This window comes from Rhagoletis zephyria, unplaced genomic scaffold (assembly GCF_001687245.7).
Source record: "Rhagoletis zephyria isolate East Lansing unplaced genomic scaffold, Rhagoletis_zephyria_1.1 Rzeph_scaffold_05248, whole genome shotgun sequence".
NCBI lineage: Eukaryota > Metazoa > Arthropoda > Insecta > Diptera > Tephritidae > Rhagoletis > Rhagoletis zephyria.
Window position 1 is genome coordinate 5508 of NW_016162331.1, and position 12530 is coordinate 18037.

At 36.0% G+C, this 12530-nt stretch overlaps 1 protein-coding gene across 1 annotated transcript; it reads right to left on the reverse strand.

The window, feature by feature from the left end:
• Positions 1-10792: 10792 nt before the first annotated feature.
• On the reverse strand, positions 10793-11206 carry LOC108371834 (uncharacterized). The gene has a single exon (XM_017627441.1). It carries the CDS (start codon positions 11204-11206, stop codon positions 10793-10795), a length of 414 nt encoding a protein of 137 aa, XP_017482930.1.
• Between the last annotated feature and the right edge of the window lie 1324 nt (positions 11207-12530).

The window sequence follows — 12530 nt, forward strand, 5'->3', positions numbered from 1 at the left end:
CTCCACGAGCCATTTCAACTTACTTATATGTCAAAATACATGTGGCACATATGCACACCTACCTTACATGTGTAGATGGGTGTTAAGAACGCCTGATGACGGTAGTTTGGTATGTTCAAAAGGTGAAATATTTCTAAAATTCTTACGAAGTTTAGGGTAACCTTTCATTTACATATAGATAAGTTTTAGTATGCAAACGCACTACAATCACAAATAGAAAATTCACCCGGGATTAATGAAATCTTGCTGAATTAAGGATTTCTGAGACTTAAAAAACAGCAAGTGAAAATAAAAACCTATAACCATATATACATTTTTTTTGATTATTCGACACTCACTATCTTCTTATTTGGCGCTGTAACCGCCTAAGCGATTTTAGCTGAGTTGAACAAAGCACGCCAGTCGTTTCTCTTCTGTGCCAATGACGCCAATTGGAAATTCCAAGTGAAGCCAAGTCTTTCTCCTCAGTGGGGGCTACCTCCAGCTGGTTCCGAGTTGTATATTTTCAGAGCTGTTGTCAATGTACATGCTTCTGCGCCATATACCAACACGGGCATGATGAGTGACTTATAGAGTGCAGGTTTTTGTATGCCGAGAGAGGGTTTTACTCCTGAGTTTCCTACTCAGTCCAAAGTAGCACTTGTTCGCAAGAGTGATTCTGCATTAAATTTCGATGCAGATATTATTATATCGGTGTTAAGGTTGGTTCCCAAGTGAACGAAACTATCTACTTTCTCAAAATTATTACTATCAACAGTGACATGTGTGCCAAGGCGCGAATGCGCTGACTATTCCAATCGCTTACCAATCCAATTGATATCGATGTCATCGGCGTACGCCAGCAAATACAAGCTCTTTTAAAAACTAGTTCTTGTGCAGTTCAGTTCTGCAGCTCTTATTATCTTCTCCAAGGGAATCGCCCTGTCTGAAACCCCGTTTGGTAACCACTAGGCTGGTGGTAATGCTCAACGTTATTTTGTACAGTCGCATCAGCTTTACGGATACTCCGAAGTCTTAGGTTCATTTCGAAATCATTCAAAATATCTGCGGTTAGCCCATTCTAACTTTGTCAGTGCATGCCAGAAGGAGGCACATTCCTCTAACCGAACTTCTTTAAGAATAGTTAAGGCATTACACTTCTGAACTACTAAATTAATTCTGGATGTGTACAGTTTTACCCCCAGTTTCTCTTCCACACTGGTGAATAAGCTTGACCCCAGATACTTAAGTTTCTTCATCAACAGACGCGGATATTTTCATAGAAAGTGGTCAATTTATTTCTCCTCGCCCTCAGAGCAATATACTTGAAATATTTTCGTTATGCGACTGTTTAGAACAATTTTTGAGGAAGCCCTTTCATTAGTGAACAAATCTTGACAAGCTACTTAATAATTTCCTTTGATCAGCGATGTAGTTTAATATCAATAACTTCTGATAAGTTAGTATTTCATGACCTCAAAAATATTTTTGTTTTTGAGGAAAAGGCTTGGTTCTGAATAGATATTCCGCGCTATTAGACTTTAAAATAACATCTGGCTAAAAACTGGGTCAATCCATTATACAAATCGAATCTACACTATCAGACCGAGTCTTACTTTCAATCAAAGCAAATATACGGAGTATTGACTTCGAAGTTCAAGCCAAGTGGAACAAATCGTCAAGGCATTGTGGGCGCTTTACGCTCAACAAAAGCAATTGACTTCAAGCAGACCTTTGAAGGACCGAAAGTTACATGCCAAGGGGCTAAATTTTTGAATAATCATATCCTTGCAGCGTCACTCACGTCTATAAAAATATGCACTTTATATAACACACTAGAGTACACAATTTTTTCCAAATTTTCGAAAAATTTTAAATGGTCTTTGCGAATCGGCGTAAGTGCGTTTGTAACATGGACATGGCTACGCTACAGGAGATGAAATGTAATCCAAATTGAGGCTGCTATTTTCTTTTGCTATCACATACCTCCACTTTGACTATACATCACCATTAAAATTGACTATTTATCACCAAAAAATTTGGGCTAATCTATTTTTAGTGAAAGAGAGGACAGAACCGCAATTTTTAGAGATAGCTAAAAATTCGGAAAATTTTTAGCATTCGTAGATTAGCATTTTAGCCATAGTGAAAGTTAGACTCCGGATGCTGGTCGACACAGTTGGCTTATTGATTTCGAAAAGGACTTCATCAGCAAGAAACGCTATGTATTCAGATCTCAATATTTTGGCATCCTTTCCAAATTGCTTTCCATAATTCTCGTTTTCTTTGATAAATAATTGCAAAAAATACGCGTTTTTTCATATGTAGTTTCATAGAACTTTCGCAATTTTCTGAAATCGCTTTTTGACTGTTTACACGGCGAATGAATTTCTAGCAATATTTCTCGATACTAAAATGCAACCGTGAGCCGCTAAAATAAACCAATTTATAAAAGCAAGATAACAAACAATAAATGAATTTAGAAAAACATATGAAATGGGTCGATGCTTTCGATAGTATCGATAGTCATCCTTAAGATTATAGTAAAACATCGATGAACTTGACTATCGATAGTTTGACAGCTCTACTACTGCGAGCAGATTTCATTAATTTGACAGATTGCGATTCTAAATTTCAGATACGTCAGCCCAACGTCATACACATGTTTGACGACCAAATGGCTTTTATAAACAAAAAAAAACATTGGTTATAAAGTAATATTTGCCCCGTGAAACTGCAACGCCAATTAATATTAAAAAAAAAAAAATCATTAAATAAATAAATGAGGTGAAGCCGCCACCATCAATTTTAGAAGGTAAAAAACAAAAATTTTAATTTCTGCGCTATTTCTTTCTTCACATTTAATTAGCATATCCTTAGGCCCTGAATGCAGATAAACTTTGTAGCACTTTGTTAAAGTCTGGCTGTAAGCTTAAGCCCTCAATAAGTTAGTATATAAAAACATCCGAAAGTGTACACGTGTCACTTGTTCTTTCGTTTATATACACATGTATGGATATATGTATACCTTTTGCACTTACACCAACATCTTGTCGCAGCCCATCCCCGAAACTTCACTGGTTTTTAGGAATTTTTGCAATTAACAAAATTCAATCGTCTCGCAAGCGACAACTATTTATTACAAACCTATTTACGACCAATATATCAGCACATGCATAAAAATAGCCAATTTACTGTGAGTGCAAGTGATTGCCCATACCTAAATTGTAGCCAAAGTGTGCTCATCCATTAGCGCAACTCGCTCAATTAACACCCTCATCCACCTAGGAAGGTCGTTCTGATTCTGGCTATTCAAAGTAAGCGAAAGAAAGAGTTTGCTATCGCTTGCACTTGCAACATTTGCAGCAACGCATTATTTCCTTTATTTTTCTATGTATGCTAACTCATATTGTATTTGTTACCATCGAATGAGCAAAAATTCGCACAGATGTCTAAACATGGGCATTTAACCCCCATTTGACGGCGGCGCGCGAAAGTGCTTTATATGGCTATATCTTCTTTAAAATATCGTTTGTTTTGTATCAATTGGGTTGCAGCGCACTCACCTCGACTGTCGGGCGCAAGTCAAGCGTGCAACAGGGCAGAAAAGCCAAAGCATGCGAATGTGTGACTAGAAGGTGAAAATGTGAATTGTTTCGTAAATGGATTTTCGGACGTAAATTAGAACGTACAACAAACCGAAGTATTGTTTGACTGAGTGGCTGACTACCCTAGCCAGGACATCACGCCACACACACGCGCGACCCGCACCACGTGCGAAAGTGCAAAAGCTAAGCTATCGGCTGACAACAAAGTAAATACTATGTATAGTATGTATTCCCTTTTCGTGTCCATCAGCTCACCTCTGTGCCAGCGCTTATTGTCCGCTACCCGCTGCTGGGCGCTCGATTGCGTCTACCGCTGCGAAGTTGATTGCATCCGCGCCACTTAATCCAATCGTGGCGGCACATGGTGTTTTTAGCCGACAACCAGCCGAGATAGTCTATAAGGTTGGTCCTCTCCAGCGGCAGCCGCGGCGCATTGTAGCAATTTACGTTCCATGCGTGTGCATTCAGTCGTTGGTAATCGGGTGATTACACGCAGAGAAATAGTATGATTGAGATAAAGTTTGAAACATAAAAACTAAATTTTCGCAGCATTAGAAAATTAATTTTTGGAAAACCTTCAGTTGATTTAGTAAGTTACGAAGGTCCAACAATACTCGACACGACCTTGGGGTACAGAGACAATTTTGTTTGATAGAAGTTAAAATAGCAGCATCTAGACTTAAGCCAAATCCACTGCAGTCGACGTACTAAACAAGGAGTGGGAAATCGCAGCGACGAACGAAAATTCTTACCTACCGCAATGGTCTGGTACACAACAGAGCGTCCTTGTTCCACGCCTCCAAGAGTAGAAAATTATCTCAAGACACCATTTCGAACTTGACGGTGGCCTTGTTGGCCGCTGGCTGCCTGATAAGTTAACTAAGAAAAGGCTTTTTCAGCTCCTTTTAAGGTTCGTTGTGGCTCATGTAAGCAAAAAAAAGCCTTTGCCACAGTCATTAATTCAAAATTAAATGTGTGGAAATTTTGAGAAATAAAGTCCATGAAAGAAAATAAGAAATCTTGCGCGTGTTACTTCTGTTTCCTCTGGCTAATTTCTGGTAAGTAATGCTCAATCTTTACCGCCCAATGATTTCTCGAAGAAAATAAGTTAAATTACGTGAGTTTTAGTCCCTTAAAACTTGAAACAAAACCCCCAGGGGAATCAATTACGTTATGGAGTAGGAGTTTTGGCACTGCACTTATTCTACCCAGCCTGCAGAAAGGAGTTAACAATACGAGTATACGATTTAGATCCACTGGTGTAAACAATGGAAAGAATACCCTCTTAAAAATCCGAAGGTTCCGCTGGTGCAAGAGCCATGACTTCTATCGCAAAAACAATCGATAAAACTAGGATGGACACCGAAAAGTTATCGGTTAAATCTGAGATTATTTTATAATTACAGATTAACAAGGGACGAATTTTATATGGCTAATCTCTTGTTATAATTACAGATTAGGGTGTTAAGCTCGAAAATGAGGATAATCTACTTATATGTGAACCTAGTATAAGGAGGTCGTAGGGTTCACACCCTTTCTATGGACCATTCCAAAGGTGTGGGTATCAGGGCACCGAGTTCTTAGTAGAACTATTGGACGTAAAACATCTTTTAAACGAACTACACTCTAAACATTTTTTGTTTAAATTTGCGTATATCAAGATAGGTAACCAATTTCCTCTCTTAATGAATGCGAATTTGCACACCGTGTTAATTAAATTAAACACTGCTTGTTTACTTTTACTAATCATACATATGTGTGGCGTAGCACAAATTTCAAATTTGTTTGTTGAATTCTAAACATTTATTCTTCACAATTTCTCAGTTAACACATAAAATATTTAAAATTTGCTATAAAAAAATGTTTGTTTAAATTTACGTATATCAAAAGAGGTAACCAATTTATTCTCCTAACATGTGCGAATTTATACACCTGATGACCTGGATTATACTATATACGATTATGTTAGTAAAAAAAATAACCGCGCCCAACTCTACCCAGAACGCTATGGCGGTGTGCTTGAATTTGATCAGAGAATGTCTGCACTCCCTATAAGCCACTACGGAGTATTTTCAGTGACATTTCCGGAAACTGCGTGGCTGATGACTTGCCTATAGCCTTACCTATTTTAAATCGTAAAACGGCTGCATACGTTTGCTGAATTCTGGACATCGTATACGCTGCTTTGAAAATTAAAATGTTCAGTTATTTTATACGTAAACTTTTACTTTATTTTTCATAAGAATTTAATTAAATCTGAAATACGGAGTCATAAAAAATACTAAACCGCACGCTTTTACCTTTCTTTCTTCGTATTTTATACTATGGTCTGGCCAGGGCCGTCGAGAGAAAACTCGGGCCCTGGACTAAAAAATCACAGGCCCCTATGTAAATATAAAGCGTATGAAATTAAAAGCATATGGCCCAAATCGCCGTAAACGAAACCGAGGGGAACACTTTATACTTGCTTCTCTTCGATTACCTTGTAATACTTTGAAGTTAATAAAAAGTATGCGACAAAATAACCAGTGATTAACTTTCTTAATGAAAATAAAGTCGGCATTATTTTTAAGGTAATGTCCAAAATATCAAAAAGTTTTTTTTGGCGCGGAATCCTCCAGGCTAAAAAATAAAAAAATCTGGTTTTCTTCAAGCATTTTCGGCCTTCTTCACAATAAAGCAGATTCCTATATACTCTTCACTTTCCATGTGTTTTCGGTGCAAAACAATTTGTAACGAATGTCTTTTTACTAATTGAGTTTTCAAGTAAAATTAGTTTTTATTAATAGCGTTTTCTTTTCTCAAAAAAAGTTCTGCCCTTTTATATGGGAACTCTTGCTTTGCGTTGCCCTGAAACTTGAGAAAATGTTGCGTTCTTTATATGAGAATGAAACAGAAAATATACTACTCCATCACAATTTATTTATAGAACTTAATAAAGCTGAATTATTCACTTGGCCTGTAAGTCTTTAACAATTTTAAAGCAAAATACTTATTTCTGATAGGGAAAATAATTGCATGTTTACAAGATTAAATTAAAAATCAACCATGCAACTCTCACCCTCATGTTTACTTTGGGCCAGAAAAGGCAGCACTTTCGCCGGATCAGAGCGCAACCTGCTGAGAAAATAACACGACACCTTGTGAAAGGGCTGAGAAAAGAACATGAAAATGTGACAGCGCTAACACAAGGCAGCCTTTTTTCGAGAAAAGAAAACGCTATTAGTTAGAGATAGGGCTCATTTGAAAGCAACATTGTAAGCTATTCAACTTGCTACTAACCCATATATATAAATTTATATTCTTTCTAACTCAAATAGGCTCAGAAAATAAAAATTACGTAGAAAAATAAAAAAAACGCGAGAACTAAAAGAAGAAGATTTTCATATTAAAGAGTAAGAAACTATTAGTATTATATCAAGTATTTTTCTAGTACTATTATTATCCTCCCAACTACACTCTGGAGTGGTGATATACGATTTTTCCTTAAAGAGTTAACATCGCCAAACAAAGCATATGCTTTCTAACTCATTACGTCATCGTCCAATGGCCATAGTTTCTGCAGGAAAAATCGTAAAGCACCACTCGAAGGCGCATTTTGAAGGGTAAGAATAGTACTAAGTGGCATAGAGCGAACAAGATAAGCCATTAAAGCCGTTTTGCATTACTAGTCAAATCCCAAGTCTACTTAATTCATGCTACTTATTGCATAAAACAGACTACAAGCCATTTAAAAAAATAATTCGAATCTACACGTATGTATATCGTATAGGTAACGTAACAGTCTTTTTCTGTAACGTAACAGTCCGACTATGTTTTGCAAATATTGACCTCAAAATTAATTTCATCAGTTCAATAAATACGTAGTTATTGAGTTATATACGGAGAGCAGACTTTTTGGATAATATAAAGCAGCTTTAAAAATTACATACTTCCAAAATTTTTAATTTAACATTCCGCTGTTGAAACATTTATATCTCCTAAATAACAGGAGGTACAATATATTTTAGGTATATACTAAATATTGCCACATACATACTTATGCTTTCAGATGCACGAAAAAAACTATCCGAAAGTTGTATTCTAGCAAGTTTCAGCGGTATTTGAAAAGCCTAAACGTATTGTAACAGTACGGGTTTTGGGCCATATATACATTTATAGTCAGAAGCAATCAGCACGAATCGGAATATACTGCCTAAAATTTCCACTCGACTAGTGTATAATACGGAAAAACTTGGCAGCACTGTATATTTTTGACGATTTTCTACGTTTACTTATTTTATCACGACAGTAGACAGTGCCAGTGATGTGGAGTCGTACAATTTAGCATACACAATTTACGACTTACGCAATGAGGCTGAATATTTATAATAAAAGCCTATAAAAAAATAATAATAACAAGGGCGCGTTCAGAAATGCATCAAGCCAAAGCATCAGTCTCTTTTACTTCTAAACTATAATTGATGGAAATGTCAAATATGCGCAACCACGGTTAAAAGCCGCATTGGAACTTAGTTGCTCAAATAAAACATTTCCATCAATTATAGTTTAGAAATAAAAGAATCTGATGCTTTGGCTTGATGCATTTCTGAACGCACCCCAAGTTATGGTTCTGATATATCGGGCCCCTTAAGAAGCCCGGGCTCGGGGGGATTCACCCCTATCCCCCCACTTCTCAATGGGCCTGGGTCTGGCCAGACTATATTAGATACGAATTGGTTTATCGCTAGATGGAGCTAAACGGTGAATGACAAAAGGAAAAATGTAATTCATGAAATATGTTTATATCTCCGGGGTTTCAATTCTCGATCTGTGAAATGGTGAAAATTGTTGAAGTTTTTTCGCGTTTTCATTACACTTTCGATTCGCATTCTGTGAAAAAATTAAAACAATTGTCAAAATGTTTTCATTTAGGGATGCCAATGACAAAATTACATCGACGCATTTCTTTGATGCGATGCACCGAAATGTACTTCGATATTTTCGATACACCGGAGGGCATGCATCGGTTTGCATTTGATTTTTCAGATATTATTATTACACCAAAAAAAGTTAATCAATTATTATAACTAAGCCAAATTAATGAGGTCAAACNGACAGTGCCAGTGATGTGGAGTCGTACAATTTAGCATACACAATTTACGACTTACGCAATGAGGCTGAATATTTATAATAAAAGCCTATAAAAAAATAATAATAACAAGGGCGCGTTCAGAAATGCATCAAGCCAAAGCATCAGTCTCTTTTACTTCTAAACTATAATTGATGGAAATGTCAAATATGCGCAACCACGGTTAAAAGCCGCATTGGAACTTAGTTGCTCAAATAAAACATTTCCATCAATTATAGTTTAGAAATAAAAGAATCTGATGCTTTGGCTTGATGCATTTCTGAACGCACCCCAAGTTATGGTTCTGATATATCGGGCCCCTTAAGAAGCCCGGGCTCGGGGGGATTCACCCCTATCCCCCCACTTCTCAATGGGCCTGGGTCTGGCCAGACTATATTAGATACGAATTGGTTTATCGCTAGATGGAGCTAAACGGTGAATGACAAAAGGAAAAATGTAATTCATGAAATATGTTTATATCTCCGGGGTTTCAATTCTCGATCTGTGAAATGGTGAAAATTGTTGAAGTTTTTTCGCGTTTTCATTACACTTTCGATTCGCATTCTGTGAAAAAATTAAAACAATTGTCAAAATGTTTTCATTTAGGGATGCCAATGACAAAATTACATCGACGCATTTCTTTGATGCGATGCACCGAAATGTACTTCGATATTTTCGATACACCGGAGGGCATGCATCGGTTTGCATTTGATTTTTCAGATATTATTATTACACCAAAAAAAGTTAATCAATTATTATAACTAAGCCAAATTAATGAGGTCAAACACAATTTCGTACAAACACTTCTAAGTTATGAAATATCCTCTCTTAATTTTCAAGTTTTTTAGAAAAACTCTTGGCTACAGATCTGTTTTCCATTTCATCCGATATTACGTTTTCTCGATACATATATGGAGAAAATGTGGGAGATGATCATTAAAAATAGTTTAAAAAAACGTAATCTGCTACAATGCGATGGGATAATAAACCTGCAATCAAGAGTTTTTCTAAACAAAATTTGGTCAAACTCACTTCTGGAGGGAGTTGGCGTCAATTTTAAGTAGCCTTGGCGGCACACAGAAAATGGTCCAAAATGGAGAAAATATTGATTTCAGGTACTGTGTAGATTGCATTTCCAGACTATATAAATGGAATGGGACAAGGGAAAGCATTTCTTCTTTTTCAAACAAGTTTTTCAGTTAACCTAAGAAATTAATTCAGAGTTGTGCTAAAGATACCACTTAATAACACACCCAGAAAAAAGTCTGCTAAAAATATTTCTCTCAACGCATAATTTGGTAACTTTAACCAAATAACGTAACTATAACCAAATCATGTGTTGAGAGAAATATATTTAGCCGCTATTTTTCTGAGTGCATATATATACATAGTTCGGAATTTTTTCCAAACTGAATATGCAAAATATACCCAAATTTATGCAACAATATGCAAGAATTATGCAAAATTTATGAAAAAAGTTTATAAAATGTACATAGTTACATATGCCAAAAAAAAATTTTTATGCAACAATTTAAATAACACCTAAAAAACAAGACCGAAGTCATTTGCACTTGTGTCCTTGTTATTAAGATCTCAGAGAAAATTAAACAAATTTGTTAAATGCATATCTTCATATTTATTAACAACTTACCTTTAAACTTCTTTAGTAGTATATGTAGAAAATCATCCGCATTTGCAGCCCCAACCATTTCCAGATAATTTGAATCCTCTCTTTTCTCTTTTTCAGAGCCGGAAGAGGACCAATTTCTTGCAGGGTATGTGGATCGAGAGCAGCGCGCTGCCATCGACCCTCCAATGGCGGAGTTGGTCCTCTTTCACAAACTCAGAAGAGGAGGACAAAGAGGAAGTATCGGAGAGAAAAACGCAATCAGGAGAAATCAGGAGAATCTTTAGCATTTAAAATGAAAACCAAATGACTGTGAAAACATGGTTTGTAGTAAAAACTTCGGAATCTTGCAAAAACCTTCATAATTTATTTTAAATTAAATAAATATTTTAAAACTTCCTAAAACTATTCAAGCAAACATATTTATGTATGTACGCTCTTCTTCTTCCCCGCTGTTCTTCTACCACACTAATGTTCCTTTTGCCATATATGCTTGTAGATGGTGTATGGTACCGGATATGGCTTGGGGATAGGAATTTTAATTTCCTTAACTACTTCAACCGGATAGTGATGTGCCACTTCTACGGGATACGGCTTATCCACTGTATATGGTATACGTTTTTCTTTAATATCGGTCACGATTTTATACATAGGCACTTCAATCTCATGTTCTACAGGCATGTGCACTGCATAAGGCTCGGGTATTTGTACGTTCAGCTTATTCTCCACCTCTGTGAGCACTGGATGGGGTATGTGGAATGGCACCTTCTCGACCACTTGGACAGGATAATGTTTGGTGACCTCTGAATGATGATGATGATCGGAGCGCGATGACGGCTTAAAAAGAGCGTGTTGTGCAGCGGAACTCAAATGAGTACACATTACCAAACAGGCGATTAGAAACTGTTAATTGTAAAATAGGGAGAAAAAATTCAAATTTACTTTGTTTTCAACGGCAATAATCCTTTGGTTAACTAAATTGTTACTTACAAAATATTTCATATTTTTTTTTTATATTCAGCTATTTTCCGTCCAAATAAGTCACTTTAGATGAAATGTACTTTCAGTACTGTAGCAAGTTGATTATTTGCGAAGAGCTTTTATACCTAACTGTGTAATATTATGTAATAATTTTTCAACTTTAATTTCAACTACTTATGTATTTACATATGCATATATAAAATGAGGCAGTATTTTCCAAAGATAATTAAGAGAAAGAAAGTACAGACGCTACTCTTGAATCTCTATGAATTTTTCATATAGCTTGCTATGTACTAGGGTGATTGACTCGGATTTACCAAAACGGGGTTAGCCGTTTTTTTTGGGGGGGCCGGTTTTTTTGAAAGCGTAAGTTTTCGAATATCGAGTAAATCGGAGCTTTCTTATCGAATCAACCGGTGTTTCTAGTATATTGATAGAACCTCAAAAATGCAGCTAGAAGATGAGAAGCTGTGTAGACTAAATTTATTAAATATGAGTTTTCTCTTAATTTTGTTTTTAGGAAATAATTATAAAAATAAAAATTTTAGGTTTTTAACTGCTAAAGAAAAAATCAGTTGATTCCAGATACTTTCACTAGTTATTAGATTTAATATTTTCTTTACTAATAATCCAAATGCGGTTAACTTTGAACTTATTCCATGTAATTGCCTTTTAAATGAAAGCCAAACGCAATTTAAATAGTTTTATTAAACTTTGGCTTTCATTTCTGATTAATTGTAAGCGTCATCAAAAAGCTAAAAATTAATAGCAAATATCTGGTCTAACCCGGTTTTTCCGAATTTAAAAATTAAGGACCGGCTGTCTTCAATTTGGCTTTTTTCGAATAACTCGAAACCCGGTTTTGGAAAAAAGTCGCATAATAGGGTACCCTACTATGTAGTTACTTTCTGACTTCCAACTAGGCGAATCGTATTGAAAATGATCTTTTACAGGCATTTGGCTTTCGTATATAAAAAAAGCGTGCAACAGTAAAACAAAATGTTCGCTAGTATAAGCCAACATACACTCTGTGGAGAAAAGAGATAGTGTTATTTATGTATACCATCGCTTAAAGTACAAAACTGCGTAACTGGCATTTGCTGCCAAAAATTGGATTTGCTCACACAAGCTCTTGTGGCTCAATCCTTATCCATTCGTCCAGAAATATGCTAGTCAGAAATGCGATTGCTTTATAAAAAAGAAAACCATTTTGGAATATGAGTGT

Excerpts from the sequence above, each read along its gene's own strand:
- LOC108371834 (XM_017627441.1), bottom strand. The coding sequence starts at position 11,206 with ATGTGTACTCATTTGAGTTCCGCTGCACAACACGCTCTTTTTAAGCCG.